The sequence below is a fragment of the Grus americana genome, chromosome 11 (genome assembly GCF_028858705.1).
Source record: "Grus americana isolate bGruAme1 chromosome 11, bGruAme1.mat, whole genome shotgun sequence".
In the NCBI taxonomy this organism is placed as follows: Eukaryota; Metazoa; Chordata; class Aves; order Gruiformes; family Gruidae; genus Grus; species Grus americana.
The window spans coordinates 7,110,258-7,125,600 of record NC_072862.1 but is presented as its reverse complement, the minus strand read 5'-3'; the positions used below and the strand labels follow the sequence as shown (position 1 = coordinate 7,125,600).

Sequence of the window (15,343 nt, the reverse complement as noted above, 5' to 3'; positions counted from 1 at the left end):
GAGGTGACAAAGACATGGCTGAGATGGTGGTAATGGAAGGGCAATGCCCTATGAGAGGTCCTGGGCCTGCCTTAGTGCTGATGCCCCCACAACCCATGGGGGTGCCACAGGAGAAATGAGGGGAGAATGTGAATGATCACATTACTGTCTGTTCACTGCTCAGGTTATTAAACTCTGTTAAAATAATCTCTAAAGTTCAGTTCCCCCAAGTCCTCTGGAAGCCTTGTTTTACAGTCAGGGAAGTGAGAGTCAACTGATGTGATTTTTATTTTTTACTGTACACTACATTTTCATTTAACTTCAGTTCCTCTCTTTGTTTTTTTTGTGTTATGTAAAAATTTGCCTTGAAATAGAAAAGCTGGACAATGAATCTGATAACATAATCTGATTTTATGCTAATGTCTTCTCAATAAATCTCCCATTAAACAGAAAATGAAATTAAATGAACAAATATATTCATAACGTGAGACGTTTAAAGGTGGTGTACAATTAGTCACAGTTTTACAAGCAGAATGAATTGGTGGTAATAAAAAATAACCTTTCTTGTTAATCCCTGAAAATATATTTGAAGTTCAGGCTCAACCTTTTTAAAGGACTGCCAGAAAAGATTTGAATTTGAGGGGCCTAAGAATTTTTGCATATCTTAAACTTTGTGAATTGTGAATACCAAACAATGTTAAATAAGGAAACGTGTCCTCCCTATGCTCCTCCTCCCTATGCTCCTCCTCACTATGGTCACCCCCTTAATTTTATTTTGCCTAATTTCAGAACCACTAGGATATGTCAATATTTTTGGGAGCTTGGTATTCTCCCTAATATTTGAATGGCCTAAATTGGGTAGAATAGCCATAAATGAAGAAAACAGTGCAATGAAATGCATATTTGATAAGTAATAAAAACTCTTAAACATCTTGTCAATGGACAGTTATTCCAATGTGACCACTATTATCCTTTGACTTGGGTTTCCTTTTAAAATCCCACCCTACAGTAATGAAGTGTAGTGAATATAATTCTAAAAGACAATTATTTTTTTCTATGGAAAAACTTAGATGATGGGGGATAATAGATTCTGCATCAGAATAACTTGTACCATATATTCTGGATGCCTGCAATGGAAAAATAATGTTCCACAAATTTCTATCAGACCATTTTATTACTTAATATCAGACCAGGAGAAACTTTGCAAGTAAAGTCTTCCTTGGTCCTGAAATTATAACATAGCATCCCTCATAGGGTATCAGGACATTTTCATTATTATCTATTGTTTTGTTGTTGTGAAAGATTTCTTAGCTGGTCTTCTCTAGATATAGCAATGAAATCTCAGAAAACCCAACCACTTGACACCCTGGATGTTATCTAGGTAGAAATTAGAGTTCATCGAGACTGGATTTATTAAATATTAACATATTGGACTAATGTTTCATCCAGTTACAACTGGGTTTTGCTCATCTGCTTTGGACAGAGGTCTAGGGCTGTAGGGTTTTTTCTTTGTGTTAAGAGTTGAGTAGCCCTTAGGTGTGCATTTGCCAGGTGGCCCTCGGAGCAACTACGTGAAGAGCCCATTTAAAGAGTGCTTTCGAGTGAGGGTGCAGACTGACGTGGGTTTCTCTGCCCATTTCCAGGCGCAGCAGACGTGTGCAGCTCTCATGTGGCTGCACAGCTCCTGCCCCAGACTCGCAGGCATGCGGCCACCTCAAAACGTGAGCCGTAGTCATGCCTGCTGGGACTTGCCTGTGCAGATGTACCCGTGATAATCCCAGACAAGCAGTGGAATAAGATGACTCTAATTTCAAGGGGCATTAGGCAAAAGGACTTCTTCCACACCTTCCTCTCATCTTCCAGTGAGGATCCTGGGCTATAAATGGTAACGAATCCTCACGTGGGTCCCAGTGGGGCAAAGCTTGCAGCCACATGCAATGCAATTTCTATGTGCTGTTAGACCGGATCTGACCACAGGTTCTCCTTGCCTTCAGTGGCTGGCAGTGGATGCAGAGGGATGAAGGTGAGAACAAGACTGATGTGTGGTGAACCTTCTCAAGTGTAACCTCTCACCCTTTGAGGGCCTCCAGAACCAGCAGTGATGCCTTTGCAACACTGAGCATGGGATTACATAAATTCCCTTAAATAAAATGTAAATGGAGCTGAACAGTCTCAGATAAAAAAAAAAAGAATGAAGAAAGGTTGCGATAGGAAAAAAGCGACAGTTACCTTCGGGAGGAATTGAAAACTTTCAATGGAGGTCGGAGTAGTATTTTGCAGAGGCCTTCCTAAACCCATCCCTATATTTCCTGATGTATCTGGAAATCTCATCCAAAAGCCATGTGGTAATCTCCTTGGTTGGGGCTGTTTTCCCTTTCACCACCTTTAGTTGCCACCACAACGACGGGCAGCGTGGACACAGGTAACCAGAGGAAGGTAGCTTCTCTGTTCCCACCGTCCTTGTTAAGGAGAGGGGAAAAATACAGCTGCTTTACCTAGGTGAGGTGAAAGCTAAAAGGGACAGGATTGCTCTCAGTAAAACCATCCGGGGATAACATCAGGGAAGAGGAGAAAGCCGTTGAGCTGTATAACACCATCAGCACAAAACCATTATTAAATAGAAGTAGATAAGCTTGAGTTAGTATGTTATTAACAGTGAGAAGTGGGAGGCTCTGGGACATCATCTTCATGAGAGGAGTGGGGAATAAACACTTAGAGCAGTTTGAGAGTTTAGGAACCAGGTCTAATTATATTTATATAGTGTTCTTGAACTGGCTTTCAGCTCATTCTCTTAATGCTGTACGTTCAATTCACAATCTGGGGGTGCCCCAGCACGCTGCTGAGGTTGGAGAGCAGACAGTACGTCTCCGGCTACTGTGCATGCAACATTTGTCCAGACAAAAGGGGAGCTTGAAGCCTGTAGTGTATTAGTGTTATCACTTAACAGCTGTAAAAGCAGGCGAAAGAAAGCGTGAATTCAGGAGTATATCTGTAGGCACATCACTAGCTTAAAATAATAGTTTTTTCTCTAGTGTTCCAGTGGTGTCCTGCTACTTACAGTTTGAATCCAAACTGCATCTCTGAAGAGGCAGTGGACTCTCAAATAGATGCAAATTACACTGTACTTTTCCTATGGTGTTTTACTTCCCCCCCTCCGCCCTCCCCTCCCCGGCAAGTGAAGGTTCCTCTCTCCCTAATTAGCTGACTGCTACGTCTGAGGTTCAGCAAAATGTGTCCAGCTGGTATGTGGGCCTGCTCCTCCTCATTAGCTTTGATGATGCCTTTTCCTATCACCTTCCCTTGCTTCTGAGTTTGCAAAATATGAAGGCAATAAACCACCTTTTATGCTCAAAGATGCAGGTGAACTTACGTGGCACCCTTTGCTGTAGGACCTTCTCCTCTCCCCTCTGATTTAATGTCTTGACCTTGAGAGGGAACTTACAGATTCCTGAGAGGCACGTACGTTTTACTCTTTTTTTCTTTTTCTTTTTATCCTCATTTTATTTTAACGGCCAGGGAAAATGGGAAGAATGCAAATGAGTGAATGCCCTCTTTGATCTGTGTTGCTCCTGAGCATAATCTGCTAACCTGGCAGGCGCCAGGCACAAGTGGAATTGCTGCCCCTAAGCAGAAAGAAACTTCAGCCACTTTGCAAGCAGTTGCTTGCAATTTGCTCGTTGGCTTGAGGGAAGCGAGCGGCCAAGAGAGCCTCATCCCCCTGCAGAACGGGGGAGCTTGGACGCACTGCGGAGCCGATCAACTGCTGCTCACGTAATGGGAATTATTCTTTTAAGCAGGGATAACCTGAAATCCTAAGGTTTTCCACCCACGTCTGAAAAACACACAATGAAGCATTTACCCTAAAAGCGGTACGACTGTGGCATCTGCTTCTCGCCAGAGGGACGGGCTGAGCAACTGTGACAGGGGCAACCTGCAGAAGCCGTCACCCGAGGTGAGAGACCGAGCTACCGGCTGGATGTGGAAGAGAGAATGGAGGCATTAACTCCAGTTCTGAATGAGGTCCATCCCTGAACATGGAAGTCGTGGGAGTATTTTGAGGGTGTGTATTAAAAGTACAGGTGGAAGGGCTGGACAGGGTTATTGGAGCAGATTTTTGTTGTGTTAGAATTGAACAATAAAACTGTTAATAGCCAGCAAAAGATCAAGGCTTCAAGAGTGGGTGATCCTCTGTACCTCTAAATTATTTTTCTACACTTTAAAATGATGCCTGATCACACGACATGCATATTTGTAAAACACGCATATCCTTTACTCTGCAGGACACTGGGAAGTGGTTTTTGCTCTGAAATCTGGATTGACCATGTCTCCTCCAGTCCCTTCAGACCTGGGCTATGTACCCCCTGACGGTGGATGGGGGTGGGCAGTGGTGTTCGGAGCCTCCATCTCAGTTGGGTTTGCATATACCTTTCCTAAGGCTTTCACGATCTACTTTAAAGAGCTCCAGGCTGTTTACAGCATCTCCTACAGCCAGATTGCCTGGATAACATCCATCATGTGTGCTACCACCTACGGAGGAGGTAAGTGAAGCAAGACCCTATCTTTCTTTGGAAAAGAGGTCAGATGTCTATACCAAAAGGGGAGGGGAGAATATATTCCTTTAAGAAAGTTTTTGGAAAGCTCTATCTGCAAGTTTGGCACTCTGTTTTCTGATGATGTACATTGGCAAAACAGAAAACCAGTACTGCTGAGTATTATATTGACAACACATACGATGTCACTAATTCTTGTTATTTTACCAGAAATCTTGCTATGTGTGGTGGAGGCTTGGCCGTGCTGGAATTATTTGAGTCTTGGACAGTTATTTCAGCATATTTAGTATTGCATCTTTTGTTCTGTTCATATTTTTGGCTTTCTTTTTGAAACAAAAAATGTATTTCTTGCACTTAAGATTGTACAGAAGATGCTGGAAACTCAAAACCTGAAGTTTTGCTCATGAACATTCATGGTATACATGCATGCGAATCTTGAGATAGTATGTAAATATGTTTTTAAATATTCCATAATTCTGTTGCCAAAATCTTGCTGCATGTCATTTATTAAGGGAAGAAGTTCTAGATTGCTCTCTGCAGAATCTTTCTGAAAGGACAAAAGTGCCCACTGGTTACTCCAAGTTAAAACGTTCACTGAGTACTCGCACCTCAGCTGCAAAAGTTGCTGTTGTGCAAAGGTTGTGGGAAGGTATTGCTTGTCCTCATAATGAAATCACCAAGTGGATATTCTCAGAGGGATGTTTGCCTCAGATACTGATGCCAGGTATCAGCCTGCCACTTTGATCTGAGTAGCTGGTGTGTATCTTGCTGTTAATGGTTAGTAGAGGACCATCTTGCTTTTAGGTTGCTGATGCCTGTGAGGTGCAGCTGCTGGAGGTTATTGCTGGGCTCTTAGCAGACTCTTGCTTCTTCTCAGCTTGTTTTGCAAGGATGAAACGTAAAAGGATTAACACTTGAGAACACAAGAATAGCCACACCAACTCACACCTATCCAAACCCGTATTCTTCCTCAAACAAGGTTGGTGACAAGCACTTGGGGAAAGACTATTGTAAACAGTTGTAGGTGGAGGGGTCCTCTTGGTACCCCCTTGCTCTGAGGATGGTGCGGTTTGGAGGCTTCCTGGGTCACACGGAACAAACATCAGGGTACACCCTACGTACACAAGTCGCACATACTCATCTCAGGTACTTTAGGAACTGGTTTTACGTGGCAATAAAAAAAGAGCTGTTTTGTCATCTGATATGAGATGGATTAAGGTGAGAGGAGAACATTTCTGTAAGGCTCACCTGGCGCTCGGGACAGTGATACATGTTGCTCTGTCAGTGCCCCGGGCAATGCCTGTGACTCCATGGACAACCTGTGTCTTTACTCTTTCGGCAGCTCACGCCTACTGTTATTGAGCGTGTGATTCCCAAGATGACTGCGTGCCTTGGAAAGCTGGCATGGGAGCAAGTGACTTGTTACTTACTGATTTAAATCTAGCCCTTGTGAAGGGAGACTGAAGGCCCCTGCTGCCACCGAGCCAGCAGCTGGTCTCAGCCCGTTCCCAGCAGGCAGGTCCTGAGGTCACTAACCCACCGGGGCTGGCTGGCACGCTCGGGGTTTGGGATGTACGTGACCTGAGAGGTGCGAGGGATGAGTTGTTTCCCTGCTTGCAGAAAGAGCCTTTTCAGGTCTGGCTGGAGTGGGTCAGCGAGGAGGCTTTGTCGGGCTTTTTGGGCTACAGTCTCTGCTGCAGGTGGACAGAAGGGTTCACTTCCAGGGTTATTAGTTCAGCAACTCTACTGAGCACCTATTTGCCCTTGCAGCAATGAATGTGTATCCTGTGCCCGCCGTTTGGCCCTGGTGGTTTCGTGTCGGGAGCTGATAAGGACTAACGGAGTCTGAGAGAGAGATCCAAGAGAGATTGGGGCTGTTAGAGGGCTCATTTCCTCAGGATGGCTCTTCAGGGCCCTCTGAAAATTGGGTGTCTGAAACCGAGCACTGAACATTAGACACATCTCAGACTGGTTGAGATTTCTGGCTTTTCATCTTCTCCTGAGCCAGGGCCCTCAACACCTGGATGAAGATACAGAGCAGAGTACAGCAAGGGAACTGCTCTCAGTGCTCTTGATGGGGAAAGAAGCTGTTACAGTATAAAACTTGTAGTTTCCATCCTTGATCTTCCCATCTTTAAATGCAGACTTGTATGAAATCTTAATGCTGCAGAGCTATCGTTATAAACTACAACCGCGTGTGCAAGCGCCTGACTTTCCCAGATGCTGCGTGTAACAACAGGAGGTGTCTGCGGCAGCGAGAAAATACGAGATGCTGTGAAGCAAGATGACTTCTTCTTTTCAGCCCACAGACTTTGGGCTAAGAACTCATTGCTGGCAGGGGGGTCCTGTCCCACCTTTCCTGGCGTTTTCACAAACACCTGTGTTCATTGCTGCAAGAGCACCTTTCCTTTCTGGGGGTCTGTCCTGCAGTGTGGTAGCTGTTGCACTTGACCTCACTCAATTTTTAAATCACTGTAGCATCTGGGTTAAAAAAAAAAAAATTATGAAAGAAATAGATCTTGAAAAGAAAGTCTTAGGAAGAATCCCTGTGTAATGACTATAGACTCTTCTAGAATTAAGGAAGATCAATTACCTCCTCTGTTCTTGCGAATGATTAATAATTCTAAACATTTCCCTGTCATGTTCTCATCTTTCAGTTGTTGTTTCCAGTAAATGGTGTTGACATCTCCATAGATCTGAAAGCAGCAGAATGCTAATAGTAATGGAAGAGGGAATGGCAATAACAGATTTAGGAGTTTCATCTCGGGGAATAAATATCTTTGAGTGCATAAGTAATTGAATACTCAGTTTGATCTTCCTTTCAGCTACACCAGCATAAATCTAGAGCAATACTGTAGCATCCAGTGAAGCTGTACGCTGTGTTAGGGGGAGGAGGAAAGCACCAGCAAAGCCCGCCCAGAGTGGTTGAGGGCATGCAGGGGATCCATTATACCTTTAAACCCCAACTTTAGTTTTAGAATACTCAGAAATGCTGCAGCAAAGTGTATACAAAGTAGTTGTTTAAGACAGAATGTGTTTCTTTGCACTAAAGTAATTAAAAAAAACCAGAAAAACAAAACCTTCAACAAACACTGAATATAATTTCTGGGTGAAACTTTGGCTGCGCTGAAGTCAGCAGGCATCTCGCCATCACCTTTAGTGGAGCCAGGATTTCATCTTTCAGCTGCAAAGTTTGATTTGCTGATCTATAGCGCTAGAAGCTTGGCAAATTTCAGCCCCCAGCATGGCATTTGGAAAAGGGGGCTGAGAACTGAATGAAATTTTAGAAATTAATTCTGTGTCTGTAAACACTCGGTTTCACAAAGGTCTCCAGGAATGTTAAGTGATGGAGTGCCCGATAAACATGACCTAGATAATAGGTGCATCTTTGAAGCCTGTCTTACGAGGAGTCATTTCTGTGGCACTTAGGGGGCTCTTGGGAAGGTCAGTCTGTAAATCCGGGATTACAGCAAGCTTGAGCAAATACTACACTTGGACCAAAAGTCTCCTCTTTTTGATCTTGTGGGGTAACATGGATGTACAGTGTCAAAAGTTCAACAAGCTCCTAAAGAACAATCTGTGTGAGACCTTGAAAGTTAATACTAAAGCATCATGCTTGATCTGCTGGATAACAGTCAGCCAGAAGGGCAAAGCAACACAGAAAACGCAGGCACAGGACCCCAGCTGAGTTTACCTCCAGTAATATCATGTATTGCATCACCCTGCGTTAAGGGCACAGAGGGCTGATCAGCCTCGAGTGATGTTATACACAGCTCTCCACACCGCATGACGCAGGAACTAATGTCTTCCCATGCCTGATTCTGTTTCTTGTTTCTGTATGCCAGCATTTACTGAATTTGAAAGGTAATGAAGGAGGTTGCCGGGTTTCCTCTGCTCCATGAAGAGGAGTTCGTTATGTGCAGAGTGGCTGCAGACCAGATCCTGCCATCCTGCTGCCCACCAGCTCTCTTGCAGTGTCTAGCAGCCCCACTGGTGACAAGAACTGCGTGGTGTCAGCCAAGATTGGCTTCTGCTTGGTGCATCCTTGTCCTTGAAGCAAATCAAAGGTGCCCTATATATATGCAGCAAACAGCAGTAACTGCTCCCAGAATGCTGCAGTCCTAGAGGAAGATTTCTTGGGGGAACTCACATCAAGAGCAGAAGCCCTCATGGAGTTACGATCACTTGTCACAACAGTTTTATTTCATGGGGCAAAAAACCCCAACAAAGCCCCAGCTGCCTCTTTATGATGGTTTTCTGTAGCTTTAATTGACTATCCCTCCTATTCCTTAAAACTTGGTTGAGGTGGGGTTAATATTTTGGGAAAATACCTGCATTATATAATGGGTCAGAGTACTATGATCTGCAAACAAACTGGTGTGACATCCCTCTGTCCCCAAGCCGCTGACCCTCAATTCAGGCTCCACCAACATTGTGCAGTTCCAGTTTATTGCTGTTCTGGAGTGGGAATCGCTCTTCATGGTGGCCCTGTAACATCTATCCTCTCTCACACATCAGGAGGGTTTAATGAGATCTAAAGCTCTCCACCTTGTCAAAGTGTTATTCAGGCAGCCCTGAGGCAGGTGATCCTCTTTTATGTTAACAACTACTTAAGAGTTTATTTGTGGCAGGACAGCCTTGGGGATGGGCTGGAGACAGCCGTGGTTTTCTGGACTCAGCTGTGCCACAGCTGCTTAGGGCCATGCCTTGAAGAAGGTGCTTGTGGAGGGGCTGGATGTGTTCGGATCCTGCAGTCACAATTCATTGGATTAGTTTTGACAATCTAAGCTGCAGATCTTTGCTAACCTGGTTCCTTTTAACTGAAGTGCGTAAGGAAACTCTCACAAGAGTATTTCCATCAGAAGCCACAGGAGACCTGTGGGCTCCGTGGAGGAGAGCCCAAGCTCACATGCTTGGGCTGCAGTACATGGCAGGGGTATGTGTGTATGGGTACCACGCAGAATCTATCTCTCTGTTTGCAAGCTATGACCTTGTGGAGATCAGCTAAATTCATTTAAGGTGAAAAAATGTAGTAAAATATCATCACAAGCAAACAGGTCTAAGATTGTGTGGAATATGTGTTGGGGTAGCAGGGGCAAACACTGCCCTTGGAAACAACTCCAAGGATTTAGGTAGTTGATGCCTTTCTAGTACGTTACTGTCATTTCACATCTTCCTAAGAGAAGGGATGCACAGGATCACAGGAGAATAATTATTTCAGGTAAAACTGAGATTATGCGGTGACTCTGCCTAAGTTGGCTGAAAGTGGCAGAAGATGCTCTGGGGTGGAGGAAGCCGCGGTCTCTGTCGCTGGTGCAACCAAGTGTCCCTGGTGGGATCAGCTACTCTGTGACAGCACCGGGGATCTGCAGAGTGGTACCTGTGTGACACAGTTCATGTTTACCAGGACTTCCCATCCTTGACAGGACAGAAATGTAGGTCCTTTATTTTTTGGTGTGCTTTTGTTTCAAAATAAGAACAAGCAGGCAAAGTAGGTAAGGCAAACCAAAGATGGGATACAGTACTGATTTTACTTTGACAACACTAAAGTGCCTTTATTCACTACGTGTTTACCTTGAGCAAAACAGTATGAACTCATTATCCTGTGGTAAAACCTCACAGCGAGGAAAACAAGGCTTGAGTCTGGGAGTGGAGGAGCACAGGGTGGAAGGCAGAGGGTTCCCTCTGCTCACAGTGTCCTGCAGTAAAGAATCCCCTTTACTTTCGGTACAAATCAAAGAGTGACCTGCTCTGCTCTGGCTAATGTGTAATTACACCTTCAACAAAACCTTATGCCCCAGCTATTTGTTCGCCCGTGTTTGTGTGCACAATCTGAAATGCCACCAGGCTCTGCATTCAGCGGTGTTTGGAAAAAAAACCATAGTATTCGTCCTAATTTTCAATCATTCAAGGCTTGTCATAGCCAGACTTCTGCCATAAAAGTTAATAGCTAAATTCTCGATGCATCTTTGAGTACTTCAACCGTGTTGTTTTTCCCTTTCTATGCAGTCACTTTCCAAATATAACAGAGGAAGATCCTGCCGGGATTAAAATGTAAATGAGATGAAGATGCAATAGCAAAGGAATAATTTGTTTTAATTCCCCAGTGAGAACATTCCAGTTATTAGATTTAGATTAATTGTAGCCATCTTTTTACCAACACAAATGTTTTGGTTTGGGCTGCTGATTAAACTGCTGCAACAGGGGAAAAACAGAAGAAATGATGTCACTGCTCGGTTTATTTTATCATCTCCAGGAAACCAGCACATCCAGCAGCGATGCTTCGTGCACACGGCTGGTTCGACAGCATAGATGCAGGGCTGGAGCCATCTAAGAGGTTTGCTGTCATATGAATCCCTCTGCCTGCCTGGCCTCCGTGCTTTTGATACTAGGGTTTAGCAAAAAACAAGTTTGACATTTCATAACTTTCTGTTTTGACCTCTCCTTGACCCTCTTGTAAAACATTAGTTGGTGGAAAGCAGAGCCATGGGGCTCTGCCAGCGTCCTGGTGGTTCCCAGCAGCACCAGCACCGATGTCCCTCAGCTCCACGCAGTGTCACCCCACCTCCAGGTGCAGGGACGCGTGGGGCTGGTGGCTCTGCCCGCAGCAGAGCATCTTACACAGCCGCAAAGAGTCTGTGTGCAAATGACAGGTCTCCCCAAAACAGCCGCAGGGATGTCAAGGGATGAGGATTGACCACGCTTGACCCACGTGCCCCTTTTGGAGCACGTGTGGATGCCATGTTGGTGGGGTGCTGCCCGCATCCCTCCTGCTGCTCGGTGCCCAAGGAACTGCTGGGCAGAGCTAGGTTCCCTTTAATTAAAACCTCGAGCATGAAAATATTAGTGGTAAATCCCTGAACGCTGGAGGTCTTGTGGCTAAACACTGAGGAATGTGTTGTATCAGCCCGGTCACGCTCAGCAGTGAGCAGAGCACGGGGGGATAAGGGTAATTCTGCACTCGCTGGGCAGGGAACTATTGATCTGTCCCCAGGCTTGCAGGGTGTGATTGCATCTGGTAGGGGTCCAGAGCCAAGAATTTTGCTGAATTCAAACCTTTTCCCAAGTAATAATCTATATTAGTATGGATTGATCCCTGGGAAAAAGTTAAGAATATTATGAGGAACAAAAATGTGTGTGCCTATTTTCAGAGGACTGGGATATCTCTCTCCTAAGAGAGATTGCACTGAGGAAAGTAATGATATCACATCTTGGGCCACAGGGTCCAGCCCTTCGTTTTTGCAGACAATCGCTGCTTATAATCTCATTCTTTAATTCAGAAGCTCCATTTTAACAGTGGTTACGGATTCGATTTCACTGCTGATGTTTTTATGAGCAAATGGAAAATGACAATGGAATAGTTTTGAGAAATGTGGGTATGTCATGGAAGTAAGAATCACAGGCGCTTTAAAGAAGTGCAGTTACCTCTTTAGGTGCTCGCTTACCCGGTGCTGTTTTCATGCAGCAGAGCTAGGTATGGATTTTTTTTTTTTTTTTTTTTAACGTGGAAGCAATTTCTAAAGCCTTTAATTGACTTTCAAAGACTCAATGAAAGAAAAACACTGTTAGGGTTATAGAGTTGTAGCTCCTACCTTTGGCTGCAATAAAATGCCTTGCGTAAAAGGCTTCGAACAAAATTCTTTCCAAATACCAAAGTGGTCCACTGAGAATAGATAGAAATGCTTTCCATTCTCAGGGGAGCCCAGTTTTTTTCTTTTCTTTTTTCTTTTTTCCTTTTTTTCCACAAAAAGAAAAAACATTCAAGTTGTCAACACTAGTCACTTTTTTTTTTTTTGATGACCTTATATTTCAAATATTGTTCATCAAACTTTGGGCTTTCAAGTGAAGGATGTGAGTTCATTTGATTTAAAAATCATGACTTAAAATATCTATGGGAACTGTCACGGAAAGCTTTGCAAAGATTGGAAAATGAGCCCTTTTGGGAAGGGAGGAAGAGTTTCAGACTCTGCCTTGCTCCTAGCCCCTTTTCCCCCCTTGCCCCTTTACTTTCAACAGCTCTGGAGTGGAGCGCAGGGAATGCAATAGCAGTCACTTATTTACATGGAGGACTGCAATAGGGAAATGAGTCATTTGAAAAGGTATTTTGCAATTTTAATCAATTTTGTTGCTGCTTGCCAGCAAATTAAAAAACCCTGCCGTCCAGGAAGCGTCTGCTGTCTGTGGATAAGTAAGCGGAGCCCGGCCCCGGGGAAGCCTGTGCTCCCGAAATGGAGGGGGAGCACTCATGTAGGCAGCTACTGTGAGATGACCCCAAGTCTCCCCAAATTGCTAGGAAGTCCTTTTTGACCTAGTGAGCCCAGGATTCGTACTGTCAGTCCCACCCTCTGGCTGTTGTGCTTTGCTTGTGAGCATCTCTTCAGAGCAGCAACATGAGGGCAAAGACTAATTGTTTTCAGACATCTTTAGAAATCACTTGTTTGGCCCCAACATCTCCTGCTGCAACTGGTTTCCTGCTGCAGTTTTGAGTTTGCCACCAGTTTCTGTGAACGTTTACCCAGAAGGTGTCATGCCAGGGTTTGCTGCAAAAGACATTCTTCAACATGACACCAAATTTAGGATTTCTGCAGAAGAAATGTTCTAGCTGAGGTCATGGCTGGAGTTGTACCTGCTTCTTCATCCCTCTGCTGCTGGGGGTTTCCATCTGCCCTCCCCGCCTTCCACACTGCTGCTAAGGATGTGCCCAAGTTCAGTTTCAGGTCTGTTTATTTAGATTTGGTCCAATTTTTTATCTTTGGCAGGATACAGAAACCAGCTGCTGAAACAAACTTCATTCCCGTTTATTAGAACAACTCCATTAATCCAAACCCTCATCCCTCCGCAGGAAAATAGAGGAAAACAGCTCAGACCCCTTGGCCATCCCCTTGTTCAGCTGCAGAGAGAGTTTTCATACTGGAGAGACTTTAATTATCTCCTGTGATGGCAGACTGCCCGCCACTGCGCCCTGTGCCTTCGTGCATGCAGGACTGTACGTCGTATAAGCGATGCAATAAAAGCAGGTATCCGTATGGCCCATAAAGTGGGTCTGGGCTGTACCAAAACAAAACTCTCCAGGTCATCACACTGTGACCCTGCACCTGAGAGTAAAGGTCTTCTGGTCGTTTTAAGTTTACTCAGTTTTATAGGAAGAAAGAAATAGTAGTAATAAAACATCTCACAGATGCGTTGTAAGGAGATCTCTAAAGCTCTAGATTAACTGTGCCAGGAAAATTACTGAGCAAGGCACTGATTTGTTTTACCCCTCTCCATTATTGCTTAATTGCGTGTGTAGAAAAATGGGATTTACAGTGACACGGGGTCTGTTTTGGGAACGTTGGAGGAAGAGTGGAAATAGGGAGGAGAGGAGCTCCTTCTCATTTCATCAGAGACTGACATATTTGTACCTGAAACAAAAGTGGTACAGCTGTTAAAATCGTGTTGTTAGTTCAAAATTAGAGAAGAAACACCAGCCTGGACCAGCAAGCTTTGTCTCCCTGTTCCTTGGGGAGGGAAGAGCTGTGTACAGGCCCAGAAGGGTGTAAGATGGAGCAGCAGCAAAGCCTTACAGAGACCCTCACGAGTGCAGGGATTTGCTTTTTCCCAGACCATCTGGGAAAAGCCCCCGCCATCCCCATGCCGAGGGTACGGGCAGGCAGGGCCCTCCTGTCTCAGGCAAAGCGGGAGGGGGAGACTCCCCTGCCCCCCTGCGACATCATCGCCATGCAGGGGGCATTCGGCTCAAAAAGAAGAGGAGGAAAGAAAAATGCAAACAGCAGCGGTGTTTAAATGCAGATTTTAAACCCAGCTGATTTCCATGCACCTAACTAGTGTGACTTGGTTTTTGAGTGTTAGGGTATCTTTTTTGAAAACAGACTGAATACAGCTTTGTAAGAGATTAGGCAAGAGTTGGTCTGAGCCTTAAAATAGAGAGAAGCCAAAGGGGAATGGAAGTTCTGCTTAGGGGAAGGGAACTGGGAGGAAAGGGCTACATTTGCAAGGCAGGTAGTGTAATTGATTTGCAGGCAAAATGTCTTTTGCCAAAATGATTCGTAAAATCTGCCCAAATCATACCCCAGTCTTCATGGTTACACATGGAGGAAAGAAGGTCTCCATCTCCTGGTAGGCTGGAGGCAGAGTGGGAAGGGACAGGGTGCTGACACTCACCTGCCATCTCCATATGAATTTCCCCAAAATTGGGGCCGGGAGGGCACATTGCTGAATTCCTCCAGGACCTGTGGGGCTGTTACTTAAGCCGGGGCGGGGGGGCAAGGTTGAGCAAGATGCCCGTCTGGTAGCAAAACTGCAACTTTCCAGCAAGAGCAAATACTGCTAACGTTTCTCCAAATGGACTTCAACATGAAAACTAGAATATACAGCAAATGGGTGAACATAAACAGCGAGTGGACGCTGCACAAGCCTGCAATGATGCAGTGGTACGGGGACAGGAGAGCGGCCTCCGACTCCGTTAGGAGGAGAAAAGTGCTGGGATGCTGGTGGAAGCACAGGGGAGAGGGCAGAAAATTTCCACGTAAATACCCGAGGATGCTTTAATTAACACCCGCGGGGTGGCTGGGTGCTGGGGATACCTCCTGCAGCGCCCCGGCTTGGGGGGGCGGGGCAAAGGGAAAAGCAGAAAGGCATGTAAAACCGGGAGGAGGTTTGGTCTGTCCCCCCCGTCGGGCGGGGCGGGGTGGGAGGCGGGCCGGTCCCGCGTGGGGCGGTACGGGCGGCTCCCCCGCCCTGTGCCGTCCTGCCCCGTCCCATCCCTGCGGCCGCGGGGGGGCCCACTGGTCGCGCCGGCACCGGGGTCCCGCAGG

The 15,343-nt window shown here is 45.4% G+C and overlaps 1 protein-coding gene across 6 annotated transcripts in view; it reads left to right on the top strand.

Moving 5' to 3' along the window:
* The window catches only part of LOC129211520 (monocarboxylate transporter 2-like), a 50,202-nt gene that overhangs the window by 3,817 nt on the left and 31,042 nt on the right, over positions 1-15,343 (top strand). For 2 of the 6 annotated variants that reach the window (XM_054838730.1, XM_054838733.1), the window contains exons 2-3: positions 3,777-4,039; positions 4,260-4,517. In XM_054838730.1, coding sequence (XP_054694705.1) covers positions 4,301-4,517 — 217 coding nt within the window. In that variant the 5' untranslated portion in view covers positions 3,777-4,039; positions 4,260-4,300. Of the gene's footprint in view, positions 1-3,773; positions 4,040-4,259; positions 4,518-15,268; position 15,343 lie in introns of those variants that run through there. The other 4 variants (XM_054838736.1, XM_054838735.1, XM_054838732.1 and 1 more) reach the window with 3 other exon arrangements.